The sequence below is a fragment of the Onychostruthus taczanowskii genome, unplaced genomic scaffold (genome assembly GCF_017590055.1).
Source record: "Onychostruthus taczanowskii isolate IOZ18803 unplaced genomic scaffold, ASM1759005v1 scaffold36, whole genome shotgun sequence".
NCBI lineage: Eukaryota > Metazoa > Chordata > Aves > Passeriformes > Passeridae > Onychostruthus > Onychostruthus taczanowskii.
Genome location: NW_024501015.1, coordinates 5,200,402 through 5,215,013, shown reverse-complemented (window position 1 = coordinate 5,215,013; position 14,612 = coordinate 5,200,402). Strand labels below are relative to the sequence as shown.

At 42.0% G+C, this 14,612-nt stretch overlaps 2 protein-coding genes across 2 annotated transcripts in view; one reads left to right on the top strand and one right to left on the bottom strand.

Moving 5' to 3' along the window:
• KAT2B (lysine acetyltransferase 2B) overlaps nt 1-1,189 on the bottom strand; it is a 41,253-nt gene extending 40,064 nt beyond the window's left edge. Inside the window, exon 1 of the mRNA XM_041411447.1 lies at nt 1,076-1,189. Within this exon, the coding sequence (XP_041267381.1) occupies nt 1,076-1,189 (114 nt within the window). The remainder of the gene's footprint in view (nt 1-1,075) is intronic.
• A 642-nt stretch (nt 1,190-1,831) lies between these two features.
• On the top strand, nt 1,832-14,482 carry PP2D1 (protein phosphatase 2C like domain containing 1). The gene is given in 9 exon segments (XM_041411446.1): nt 1,832-1,879; nt 2,182-2,234; nt 8,882-8,985; nt 9,124-9,214; nt 9,216-9,559; nt 9,562-9,591; nt 9,594-9,630; nt 9,632-9,825; nt 13,845-14,482. Coding segments are annotated over 9 exon segments (915 nt in total). The 3' UTR covers nt 13,859-14,482.
• The last annotated feature ends 130 nt before the right edge of the window (nt 14,483-14,612 follow it).

The following is a 14,612-nucleotide window of genomic DNA, read 5'->3' as shown; positions in this document are numbered from 1 at the left end:
CCGCCCGCCTCCCTGCGCGGGGCTGCGCGGGCGGGCGGCGCCCCCGCGGGAAGGGCGGCGGCGGCACCCGTGCGTGCGGAGCCGCTAGGGAGCCATCCCGGCCCTCCGGGAGGCTGCGCGGAAAGTTGCCCTAAAAAGAGGCTGCATCGCTGGCGGTGTCGAACGGTCCCGAACCCCGGTGAGCCCGCGGTGCTGCCGCAGCCGCTGTGGCCCCTCGGAGCGCCGCTACTTTGTTTGGCTTAACCATTGCCTTCCCACTCTGTGTACTCTGCGGGCAGCTTTGAAGGGTTCAGTCTTCTTCCCCAGATGATTTCTAACTGAATGTAAAAGTACGGGTCAGTTTCAAATACTGGCTAATTCAAAAACTCTCTGCTCAGTTTCTCGCGTCATGGTTCTGGGGCTTGGTTGTTTGTTGTGTCCAGAAACAAGTGTTGAGACCAGGTCAGTTTATACCTTAGGGATTACCCTTTAATTGAAACTTAATTTAAGGAAATGGCCCTGCTCCAGAGAGCGCACTCCATGCACAGCAGCAAGTGCACCGGGTGAGAGGCGGTTCTGCCCCGTTGCACGTATTAAAACCGTGGCTGAGCCGTGAGAAACCACAAATGGCAATTCCGTACTACGGCAGCACGGTTTAAAGGGTTGGGACTGAGGCTGGGCGTTTGCGTGGGATTTACGGTTCTTTGATGTGTGAAGCTAAACTATCAAAGAAGCAGTATGAGTTTGGAGGGAAGTCCCAGCGCAGACAGAGGGCTCTTGCAGGCACAGGGCCGTGGCACCTTGCATGGGGAAAGCAAAAATAACTCTAGGTTTGTGCGGAGTAATATTTGGGGGGAAGGGTGTGTGACAGAACCCTGTGGCGTCCTTCTTCCCTTCGCAGCTCCTGGGGGTATTTTCAAGCATGATGTTATACAGCGAGCTGGCATATTCACGAAATTATAGGAAACCAGAATGGAATAAAATGAGGTATTTAATGAAACAAGGGGATATGTTGCTTTTCTCTATTTAATTATTTACTTTTGTATTTTGCTGAGGTTTTAAAATCGACAGGGTGTTGATGGGCTGTGGGTCAGACCTGCTCCCCGGCTCGGGCGGAGCCGGGGTACCCCGGGGAATCCGCGGCAGAGGCCGGGCTGGCTTCGGGCTTGCCAGCAGCTGTGACAGCGACCCGTAAGATGGCTGCTGCCATCCCCGGCGCTTTAAGACGGACTGGTTAAGGTGGAGGAGCCGCTGCCCTTGGCGGTAGCAGCGTCAAGATTAATAGGAAATTAAACGCGATACGAAAATCCAGTTTCTCTGACATTTACGAGAGAATTATCTTCGTCTTTTATTTTTGATTTTTTGTTGTAAGTGTCCGAATCACGTTTTAAAATAGCAAATAGCCGCTGTAGGTTAAGCAGCCCCTAAGAAGCTCTTTGCTTGCATTTTCTTTATGCCGGTTAGATTTCTGCTTTCGGACTTGAAAATGAAACTGTTCTTGCTTAGTTTCGCTTTCAGCTTTCCCACGACTCCTCCTCGGCAGAGCAAATGTTACAAGCAAAGAGCACATCTGGAACAACACGCTGGCTGCAATGGACCACTTAATATCCCCGCCTGAACACAGACCCATAGTTTTCCTGGGAGTTGATGTACGTTTACATGCCCCTGTATGTTTTTCCTTTTTTGTTTTTTTTGGTTTTTTTTTTTTTCCCCCAAATCACCAGGTTCTCCTTTAACTAGGTAGATAATGATATTTAACCCAGCATTAAGTTTGCCCACTTGCATGTAATGAATTACAGTTCTGATACTGAAATTACATTTGCTGCTTTCACACAGATTAATAACTCCACCGATGTGCATCGAGGCCACTCAGTGGGCGCTTATGTCTGAAGCTGCACAGGTGAATGCTCACAGCATCACAGCTAGGTGAACAACCTTATTCTTTAGGAACCTTAAAAGCCTGAAAACTTATTACTTCCAATAAAGTAAAATCAAAGATGAAAGTTGTCAGGAAGCAAATAATTTAACTGCAGTTCCTTCTTGAATCCTCAAGAGCATGGCTGTCTTACAGTACCATGTATCTTTTTTTCCATTATACCTTGATGCTCGCCAGATAACCAGAAGTGTAAGTCTACCAGCTTGTGGCTACAGATACAGTTACTATAGTAACATCTATAAACACTAATTTCACTACACTTGCAGAACTGCTGCCTGCTCGAAGCTGCTTGGAAAGAAACCATTCTAACTGTGAATAGGTAAGTCTTTCTCTTTTTTTTTTTTTTTTTAACATTAAGACTGATCATTGCTCAAATTCTAACTTTGTGCGAATATGTTGTTAAAAACAAAAAGGAAAAAAGCTTTACTTTGTCTCTAACTGCTCTAGCAAAAAGTAAAATATTCCATTTAAAATTTTAGCAAGACTAAGGAGCAAAAAGAAAAACAAAAAACAAACCCCCTATGCTTTGACATACATGTGGATACATGTCATTGTTGCATATATCCAAGCTGTTTTCTTCTGTTGGCTGAATTCACAAGTACACTACATACTAATTTTCTAATTATAATGCATGCATAAATCTGAGCACCATGTAACCCCTCTGTTGCTTGGTTTTCATCATTAAACATGAATATATTAAATTAGATTAAAACTCACAGTATTGTCTGAAAAACCCTCACCACGTTTTTCAGTTTCTGTCCTTTGGGGCATGTCAGTGGGTTTGCACAAGTCGAGCTGACTCTGAAACCCGAGTTGAGGAAGCAGGGGTGGGAGCAGATGATCCTGCCTGTGCTGCTCAGCTCACAAGCTCAGATGAGTAGCCAGGTGACTTCAGGAATGCTACTCATCTGCATCAAATTAGGGAAGGCAGGAGCTAGGTGAGACACAGGTGCCAGCTCATGTGTGTTTCAGGTCTCACTCAGGCTGCTGATAGCCCCAAGGAGGTGCCTGCTCACAGCCCATGCTCCCAGCAGATCACACATGCATTTCACATTTGTTGCTCCTGCATTAATTCATCTGACAGGCTTAAATGCAAGAGCCTGTGTGTTAATATTATTCCAAGGAGGCAAAGGAGACAGCTGCATTCTTGAGTCACGAAAGAGGAAATCAAAATACAGTTTAGGGTGTGCCAGACTCCTGGTTATTACCAAGTTGTCATTTAGGGCTTTTGGGGCCTATCTTGCTCCCATAAATTAAAGAATGACTCAGGTAATAGCAGCCTAATGCTGAATGCTGCTGCTCTGACAGGGACCACCCAGCCCACAGCTGAGCTCTGGGAGTCTACCCCTAACCCTGATCCCTGTCTCACAGCCCAGTCAGATCCAACACACCCAACCCAGCCTCATCTCCCTCCTTTTGTTCAAGTGAGATTTTCTTCCAGCACTCCCACCTGTTTTTATTCTTGCCATTCAATTCCAATAGAAAAAGCGTAGCTCTTGCTCTTCCAGGAACTTCTCTGAGTATGAAATCCTGTTGCATCCTTTCATTAGTGCATTCCTTGTGGGTGAAGTGGCCTCCCTCCTGGCCACCAGGTATTCAGGAGTGCTATCAATAATTTATGAATCACTGGAAGTATTAACAGTGCAAAAGTTTTGCCCCCTAGACCATCTCTAGCATCTCATCAGCTTCCCAAGGTGCTTACATGTGACTAACAACACAGACCTTCCCATCAGGTTTTTGCTCTGGTAGGAAACCTCACACCCCAGTTTCTAAAGGAAAATATGCAGAAAAATAAATGGAGAAAATGTCATTTGCAAAACACATGGCTGCTCCAGGCACACAAATTTCTTGTTAGTGATGGACCATTTAGCAGTTTTTATATGCTTCTTTCCCAGAGGATGCTCTTCTTGACTGCAGTCAGACTTTTGATTTAACCCAAATCAAATGAGAAAACCAAAGGCTGGAGTCACTCCTGCCTTTGCACAGTTTGAGCTGAGTGTGTGAAGTCCAGAAGGTGTTTGTTGAAGTTATTTAGCCATCAGCAGTCACTGCATAGGCTTACACTGTATTATTTTGTGGTAGTGGGAGCTCTGGATTTCTTCTAGCAAACATGGGATGTACTATCTATTTTTCCCTTATCTTCTCTTTGACTCCTCACAATTCTTTTGTTTATCCCTTTCTCTAATGTATTTTTTCTGTTCTTTCTATTCCTCAACTCATGGCAGAGATTCCTGCAAACCTCTGGGTCACCACTGGGTGCATTTTGACTTCTTGTGCCATGCAGGGCATGTCATTTGGTGCTGGAAGCCTGAAATACCCCTGAGAGACTGGCACAGGCACTGCTGGCAGGGTTGGGAGAGAAGGGGCCTCCTTTCTCCATCCTGCACACAAGTGCAGTGCCAGCCAGCACCCTTGGTACAACACTGACATAGATATTATTTCTGTAAGATAAAGTTACAGTCACCTAAGAACATCTGATTGTGCAAACCCAGCCATGGGTCTTCCACATATCTGTGTGGGGAACCACCTGGAAATCCTAGATTTTCCAGGAACTAGAGACACAACGGCAGGCACCACTGCTTACCACTCGGCCAAGCAGCAGAAACTAAACAGGCTAAAAACTTCCATTTGGACCAACTGTAATAGTGCTGTGTACAGCTGAAAAATGCAGAGGAGCCCCAGGAGCACAGCACCAACCCCAGATGGGGATTTGTGGGGTGAGGGAGGCAGGATTTCACTGGGAGTGCAGAAGGCAAAGTTATGTTATCACCACCCATCTTCTACCTTCTGCCACAGCTTTCTTTGTGGGTCCCCAAGCCCCTCACATCCCTCGCCTCCTGTGCCAAGGCTGGCAAGCTCACTGTCCCACTCAATGTTTCACGGCTTCTCTGCCCCACACAGGCCCTTGGGGGATAGCAAATTGCTACTTCTGCCTCACTGAGACTGACCCATCTATGAGGAAGAGCTGCAAAATTATCTGGAGTGTAGAAAGAGCTGGTTTGTCGTTGTTTCACTACTCCTATTTCCCATTTTGGTGCTTCCTCCCAGCTGAGGAGCTGCACCTCTGCACAAGGGGACAGTGTCACAAATTAGAACTCTGGCCCAAGAAGACCTAATGATGGGGACTCTTATTTTATAGGGTGGCACAAAACCAGAGGGCCTGGAATCCCGGGATTCCAGTTTTGGACAACACTTTAGGAGATAAATAAGGAGACTAATTATCTTAATTTATTCCATAATTATTTTAATTATCAATCACTTCCTTCTTTCTTACCTATTATCAGGTTTACAGGTGGGAATACAGGATTCCGAGTCCTGAATGCAGGCTCTGCCCCTGGCATTCTCCTGTGACTCACCAAGTTTTTCTTTATCTCTTCCCACACCTATCATAACTAGACTTTCTTGAAGCTGCATCACTGCTTCTGGGGATGCAGTTAGTAGGCTATACATGCACACGTAAGTTGACTCACTTGGGAGAAGATGTCCTGCTCCTTCTGCACCATTCGCTCTGTGGATGGTTTTGGAGAATGAGAGGACCAGCCCTGATAAAAAAATTATGGAGGGTATAGGGCATGGCTCCTGGGTTAGCAAACAAGTTTGTTTTTTCAGGTGAAGACTTTTTCAGAGGTCTTACATGAGTTTAAGGAAGGCTTTGTAAGGGTTTCCACATAAGATATTTGCTCTTTGCTGCTTTGGTCAAAGATGACGACGTGAACCTGGGACCTGCTAAGGCAGCACCCACCCAACAGAGGCTGGCTCTGACTGTGCTGTGGGATGTGAGCTACACAGCACGTTCACACTGCACCAGACAAGTGCCAATGCCTCACCCAGGGTGGCTCCTTGACAGATGCTGGTGGCATCAGGCACCCTGCAGCTCGGGGACAGACAGTCCTGGCCATGCTGAGAGTCTCTGTCATGGTTGCTATATGTGGGTGTGATGCATTCACAGTTTTCCAGGGGAGGTGCTGCTGCTGGAACTTTGCTGAAGGCGTGGAGGCAATGAAGCAATGTCCTGGTGTCACAGGCACATGGGAAGGAGAGGACTGAGAGGGAAGTACTACCTGAGACATGAGCAATAAGTAAATCAGGGAAGCAGGAAAAGACAGGCAAGTAAGCTGGTGCTCATTCAGCAAGAATTTGTTTATAAGTACTAGTTGATAATATTTTGATGAGAAACTCAGGGAGACCATGACCTCCATTTTACATCCCACAATCCTTCTCTGCCTCTTCCTGTCACCCACAGGCAGGCAAGCATCTTTCCAGCACTGGTTTCAGCATCAGTAACAGTCACCATTTTCTAAGACCACAAGGATGTAGCAAATAATAAAACCCCCAAACCTAAGAGAGGAAGGAGTTCAGGCCTGGAGATTGTGCAAGCTAAGTTCTGACTGTGTCGAAGGGAAGTGAGGAAGAAGCACTCTCTGGGTGGAGATAGCATGTGTCAAAGGGAGATAACTGCACATGGGACTTGTCTGTTGCAATTCAATTCAGATCCTCCATCCTCAAAGCTCAGGAATATCTTCCATCTTTGGTAATTAAAAAATTATGATAGTAGAGCCAAACTTCAGAAACAGAAAATAATCTTGCCTTACCTTATTAACAGCAAGCAGCTCCAAGTGTCATAGCTAGAAGGGTTTTCCAGAAATATGAGATTTACAGAGACAATGGTATCATCTGCCTTATGAGCCTCATGCTCTGCCTCGTTCTGCCTCTTTTAGACAGGCCAGTGCATGGCAGACTAAGCTCTGACCAGGAGGCTCTTTGTTATGACACACACAGTAAATACAATTTTTTTGCCCTTGAAAACACATGTAATCTCAAAATGTGGTTCACTCCCTATTCTTCCACATCTAATTTCTTTTTATCTGCTTCTATTTTCATCTCAGAACATTAAACTGTGTTGGGTTTTGGCTCCCTAAATAGGCACAGGGAAACTGCAGTGAGCTAGAAAGCTGAATTTTATCTTTCACTGTGAGGCTGGCAGTGCTTTAGCTTGGTGTATTGTGCTGTCAGTATCTCACTGTTATCCTTTAACCTGACAGCAAAAAACCTCCCAGTCTGAATTTGTTCCTGATGAGAGAAATGCAAGGAGAGAAGGACATACAGACTGATCTTTTTACTTCGTAAGAGATCAGCAAAGCAAATGTTCCTTTTTTAAAATTTTTTATTTTTACAAGGTTTTTAGCTATTAACATAAGCAATTTATGCATAGCATAAAAAATTAACATCAGGGTTGCCCTTTTAATAATTATAAGCAAAACTATTGCAACTAAAAGAGTTACAGCCTATCTTGCTACATGAATTATTATGTATATTATCCTGGTTATTTACACATTATAATTAACTTGGACTGTTTTGGTGCTTTGAAAATGTGATTTGTTAGCACTTACAGCCACTTATGGAGATACAAACCCATGTAAAATGTATGTGAGTGCTATGAATTCAGTTTGCTGAGAGAGATCAAACTAACATTTTGCTGAAAGTTTTCAATTTCCTGTCTCTAATCCAAGGGGCTTTTATATACACTAAATCTAAAATGAGTTAATATTTTAAAAACTGACAAAAAATAGCTTACCAGGCATTTTGTATACACTAGTCCCAATTTTTCTAGTCCTGAATGCATCATTGTAAAGAAAACATTGAAGTCTTGTGACATTCTCTCAGTCTCAAATTCAAATTATGCAGAATAAAGGAAAAGCGATCTGCACAAGGAGCTTTATCCATGTACCTCCTTACCTTTCCCTGCTGAAGTGGTGCAGCATTTTCAGAGGAGTCAGATGTTCACCTCTTGTAGAGACAGACTTTCCTATAAACTGGTCCTACAGCAGACTGGGAGTTGTAGCCAGCTGCAAGCCACCTCTGAAAGGATAAGCTATACTAAACTGTCATAAGGGGTTTTTAAGTGGCTCTGCTTAATATCACCCTTGACAGAAGATATGTTGTAATTGATCTACCTCAGATGATCAGAGGCACTTGATTAATTAAGATGTATTAGGATTAATTTGAGTTGGAGGAGTTTAGGGCTTAGAATTTAACGAAATTTTGTCTAACTGCCATGACAGAAAAGAGGCACACATTGCAACACAAACTGCAGAAATACTTCTAATACACAGGTGATGGAAAGAAGTAGTGAGACAAAAAAAAAAAATGTACTTCCTAGCTGAAACCCTGGAAGAGAAAACAGGTGCAAAATAGTTTATCCAGGTGTGGCTGTATGGAATGCAGAGCCCCAGCAAAGGAATGAGGCTGAAGTAGGATGAAATTCCCAAAGGCTGCTCTTGTAATGTGGCTATGGGGTATTACTGCTACTAAACTACCTTCCTTTTCCCTGGTGATGAATTATCAGCAGTTGACAAAGATTAACTTAAACAGAAATCTCATAACAGAGAATACAACAGCACATGCATTTTTGTCTGACTTTTCTCATCCATAAATGCTAGATACTAAAAAAACCCCTATAATCAACTTGAATATAAACATTATGTTTTCATACTTAGTAGATACATGAAGTATAGGCTGGCAAGCTTAGCTGCTCACATGGTGTTAGGATTTTGCATTATGGTGTCTGTGCATGTATGTCACGTGCTGGTTTAGGGGGAGAGGATGTTATGCAAGCAGCAGTTCATACTGAAATTTTTCAAGCCTGAAGCAGAATCACTTGGAAAAAAATTCTAGGTAAAATGGCTTAGCTGTTTCTGAGAATAGGATTTGAAAAATATGTTGTTTTGAATGTATTAAGCCAAAAGTCTTTTTTTTCCTAGAGAAGCTCCAAGACAGTCAGGTTTTGAAATACCACTTGGCAATTTGGCTGAAATGGCATCAGCAGTGTTTCTTTTGTCATTCTTGTCAATTTGCCCAAATCAGAGCAAGTTTCAAAATTTAGAAAGCAGCATCAGTTTGCCCATGCCAGGCAGAGACATGCCAGCATGCAGGTACTGCATTCGAACAGGTCCCTCTGTGCCCCAGGGCTCTGTCAGGAAGCAGTTTGCTTGGAGGCTCTACAGCTCTGACTCTTGGCTTTGCAGCACCAGGTGCCAGGCCTGGGAACAGCACTGGGGGTGCAGAGGGAGGTGAGAGAGACAGAGCTGGTGGGGGAAACTGGAGCAAGGAGCTGGAGTGGAAAAATTGGAGGTACATGGGGACAAGAGGGAAGATACAAGCTCTGGCTGGCAGAGAAGCTGGTGCTGACTAGAGTCAGGTCCTTGCAGTACCTAAATTCTACACTGCTAAATTCTCTGAGACACACAGGCAGAAGATTCATTACTCACTTGAATTTCTTGTCGATAATCCCACTCCCACACCATTTTGCCAATATCAACAATCCTGGTACTTCTAAGAAAGCAAATAATTCTTTAATAAAAGCATGACTGATCTGCTAAGATAAAAATTCCACATGGCAGAGAGTCATGGAAGACAGGTTTATTGTGCTGGACAACCATGAAAGTAGGTCAGATACATGCTTTCTGGAGATTCTTGATGGCTGTCACGGTGTGACAGCTACAGATACAATTGTAGCAAAGCTTCCACTTTTATTTCTTGAACAGCTTTCTCACACAGATTCCTCCCACAAAAATAAAAATTACAAAGAGCAAATTCTAGAATTTTTTGCCAGACTAATCAAGGCAGATTACAGGGAAAAAGAGAAGAACCAGGCAATGAGGAGACCAACAAGACCAGTCTATTATGAAAGTGTATGCTAAGTCCTTTTGGAGAATGCGGATTTTTACAGCTGGGAAGGAAAGAGGTTTCCAAAGTTCACTGGAGTGGCTGTTCAGTGTGAAAAAGAATTCCTAGTGAAGAGACGGATGGCACTGGGGAAGAAGAAAGAAAACATCCTGAAAACAACACACACAGCCCATTAGCCAGGACAGCCAAAGGTGTGGCTGGGCTACTGCACATTGCTATTATAGGTAAGTATATTCCACACCAGGATTTTTTTCCCTTCATCCAACTAAGTAAAAAAAAAAAAAAAAAAAAAAAAAAAAAAAAAAAAAAAAAAAAAAAGCAAGCCTAAATTAATCAAATTAATCTAGAGATTTGTTGGCAGCTGGTATCTGGAGATAAAAAGCAGCAATTCCTTTAGCTTGACAATGTGAAGCAGACATGATTAATTCCCTCACAACTGATACTGCTATCTGACAATAATATTCAGCTTATTAGATAAATAGCCTGAGAACAATATTTGAATTAAAGCATTTAATTCAATTTACTAATGTAAACGGCAGTTAGGAAACATTCCATAACACACCTCTGTAGGAATAGTATGATTTTTTTTTTTTTTTAATTAAGAGGTTTAAAGTGTCATCACTTGAGAACAGGCTTCTGATTTTTGATGCATCAAAGTCCTTGTGTCAATGAATGATACTTAAGATATTCTTTTAATTCATTTGTTTCATTGGACTGTCACCACATTTTACTACCAGCAAGCTGAAAACATGTTTGAGGGAATAATCTGAATGATTACTTTCTGAAATAGGAATCTGTTGTATTTTACTCTTATGGAAGAACTATTCAGACCTGTTTCCTCATGAAGTAGAACCTTGCTTTTCTTTAGTACAGAATCAGTTATTTTTTACAATCAAAAACAATGGTACATACTAATGTTTCTTCACCTACCCCTGCTACAAGGGACACTAGAAAAGCTCTTGCAGACTAGCAACTCTAGGTCCTTCCCGGCTGGAGCTAGTATCTTCCCACCTGGTGATTTTTGTTACTAGTTAAGACCTCTCCTGTACATAAAACAGCTGTGAGATTACAAGCAAGATACTTGCTTTCCCACGAAGGAGTGCACAAGCAGAATGGATAAAAAAAAAAAGCAGAGTGGGTATAAAAAAAGCTGGTGGGCGAAGAGTTCCAAATGGATTTGTGTCTGCAGTTATATTCTCTTCCAGCCTCTGCTTGAAGCACATGCCCAGCACTACACCACTTCTCTATCACTCTCCTTGGCATTAGTAAGGAGTGGGCTGACACTGCCACTCACATCAGAGGCACTCTTTCTTCCTGTGATGTGTGCATTCACACAACTTGTAAGACTTCCTCACATTTCTCCATATGAAATTTGACCAAAATTAATGAAGAGAGTCAAAGATGAGTAGAAAAAGGGAGAACCATTTGAGAGACTTCATTGTGGGTCAAGGAAAAAAAAATCATGTTCTACATTTGAAAAAACTAATTCCAGATATTAAAAAAATACTTTTCCTTAACAACAACTTGCACTCATCTGCCAGCCTGAGAAACACTGTAAACCGACTTTATCATGCACTGACACTGATCTAGGTAACTGTGGTGTATCCCATCACCTCCATTCTTCAACACTTGCTCTACTTTAGCTCAAATAAGCTTTCTGCAGTTATGTGACCTTTACTGCTACAAGTATCAAAACAGGTAGTTCAGCACTAGGCTGGCTATTCTTTCAGGAAATGCAGTCACACCTTTACTGGAATACAGCATTAATTCATAAAAAGGCTGCAATGTTTTCAGAGGCATTTGTTTCCACCTCATTGGACACACATTTTATTTCAAAGAGATTGATGAAGGCAAGAACTGAGGCTGGGTGAATTCTTTGCCAAATTGCTGCTGGGTCTTGTTACCTGCCTCATCCATTCCTTGCAGAGAGGGTTTCATGATGGATGCGATTAAGGATACCATAAATTCAAGCTCTGCTAACAAGTTTTGAAATTCATCAGAGGTACTTTAAATCTTTTATGATTAAAGTCCACATTTCTGCACCACTGCTAAATACACATTTATTAAATATAATACAATTAATTTACCACCAAATGTACCACATCAAAGGAAAAAATGCATGCATGAACCTTGATTTTTCCCCAAGGAGTGCATTCTTACAGAAGTACAGACATGTTTCTTCAGCTCCAGAAAAGCAACTAAAGAGGATGGTCAGATACAAGGAGCAGGAGGTGGTGACATGGGCCATCTTCTTCATTTAGCCCCATATTGATAAGCTAAGTTTTGTTGATTCTTTTGCCCTGTCTCTGGTTTGCAGACAAGAGAGACTTGCATCCAAAAGGGACTAGATTTTACTCTTTCTTGCACTCAAATTGTTCCACATGGGTTATATTATGGCCTTAGTTAGGCTTACAGTTGGTGGTCTTGCTCCAAGGGATATTTTACACATTCTTCTAGCTCTCCATGGAAATCAGAGGAAGGAGGGGGAAACAAGCACAAGGAAACATACAGAGCAGAACTTAAAGGCATCTAAAATTTATAATTAATTAAAAATATGCATCCTTCAGAGTTTGGTATTTTGAATCACTTTCTGATTTAAGGCAGAAGAAATCTGCCTTCACAGACTAGACTTAGCTTCTCCTACACTCGATGATGCCAATACTGCCCAAGGAACACAACTACTGTGTAAGCAATGCCTACTCATACACCCTTTTCAGAGGTCTGTGCCCCAGTCTAGCCAGATGATATTAAAACACAATATAAATGAACACACTGCAGCCAGCTTCATGTCTAGAAAGCCACCACATCCCAAGCAAGTTCCTTCTGCCTGGCATTGCTTTTGACAACACATCGGAGGGGACTGAACATCTCCTCTAACACAGGAAATGGTCTCCCAGGGCAGCCACAGAGGACCTCAGACAACACAGCACTTTGGTTCAGAGCTCTTTCCTTTATGCTCTGTGTTCAAATCTGACATGACCAGCTCCCTGCAGTGTTGCAATTTCTAACACTTTTAATTCTCAGATTTCAGAAATGTTATGGGACAGAAAAATACCTCTTCCTACTAAAGCCAAGAAATTAGTCCTCAACTTCCCACAATGACTAAGAATTCTTGCTCCCTTGGGTGCCTTAATGAAGTAAGAGATTTAAGGAATCCTGTAAGTAAACAGTAAATTCTACATCATGCCCAAATTATTTTCAAGTACTGGAATTTGTAGGCTGCCAGAAACAGTCTGAGCTGAAACTTCTTGCTGAGTTCATTCAGACACTTGAAATCACATGTTCTCATAGGAGAAAAAGTATTTGAGAAAAATAGAGAAGTTGCACTTTGGCTGGCTTTTAAACAAGACTACATATTTTTCATATTAGACTGCACTTTAAGCTGAATGAAATGTCACCTAAGACTCCCCAGAAGAGTTTATTTGCAGTCAAGAGATAAAGATTCCAGAACAGTCTTCTAAGAATGACAGAAAACTTTGCTGTAAAACCAGAAACAGATTCAATGATGGACATATTGTTGCCTGTGAAGTAGATTATTAACTATGGTCTCAGGTTTTTTCCCAGTCCTTAACAAAAGTCTGATACTCTAACAGCAGTATCTTTTAAAAACCCAGTATGCTCTAAATACTGTTTCAACTTCAGATGATGTATGTGCAGTCTTACATAAAAATGGAGTAATGGCTCTCAAGAGCACAGCTCTTCTAATGTGAGAGAAAACACTTCAGAATGGTGGAAACATCGGCACTAATACACCAGATTTGTAGAGGGATACCTGAGAACTACAAGAGCTCTTGGACGTCACAGAGCTCCAGTAAAAAGAACATCTGTTATACCTGTACCTCATCTGTTATACCTGTCCCTACCAATGCTACTTGCCAGTTTCTTATTTTGGCTTCTAATGGGCTTTGAGGGGTTTTGGATTACCTGAAGTACTTGCAGCAGCTCTTTAACATTCACTCATTATTTGAGAATGCATGAATGCTGTTCAACAAAACAGGACTTTGTGTGTCAGTATCCCTCACTGGAGACAACTTAACTGACTCAAACACTATTAATCATCTGCAAGATAGAATACAACTATTCTATTCCAGTAAAGGTATTTTTCAGAGTGACTCAAAAGGCAATCTGAAACAAAATCAGTGAAAATGTTCTAGGAAGAATTATAGACATAGTAAAAATGGAATTCCTAATAAGGAAACCAATGACCAAAAAATCAAACTAATCCAGAACTGTCTCTTTTCAGTAACGATGGAGTAAATTCAAAGAATAGAGATACACTACTCCAACTCTAGCACACAAGGTGACTCTGAAGAACTCAGTTTGAAGACAGAAAATTTTATCTAAGTTTTCATCCACAGTGAGACTTCAGAGCAAGAAGAAACCAACACTTTCTATGCAACAGGTCCAAGTCACAGCTATAAACAGCTGCAAGAGAATGTGCTGGCATCAAGGTCTAAGGCCACGAAAATGACCCCAAAATAGACAAAACCATGCCATCTAATTCTGACTCAAAAACACAGCTGACAGAAAAAATGGACTCCAATTCATTTTGTGACAATCTGCAGGTGATGTTGGTCAAGAACTGCTAAAGACTGTATCACCACTTGGTTCCAAACCACCACCACGGTTTGAAAAAGATACAAAAATGTACCAAATCAATTGGAAATCACAAGCTGCAGAAGAGACACAGTCAGCTCAGAGACACTGCAATGCAACAAGTCACCTTGTGAACAACTGGCAAAGACTGCATTAGCTGCAGGTTCAAGAGACAATATTACTATTTTGATCATACTTCTAAATGGATGTGATAAGATACCCAATTACCTCAACATTTAAAGATTTATCACAGGATAACTGGAGTGCCACAATATATATAGGACAAGCTTATATTTAGCTATGCCATGAATTTATTGTAAGCATCTTAAATGCTGACCCATACAGTGAAACAGACATCTTGTCTGGAACTGTACAAATGCGGTAAAACCTCCTGAAACTCTCAATAAGAACCAGT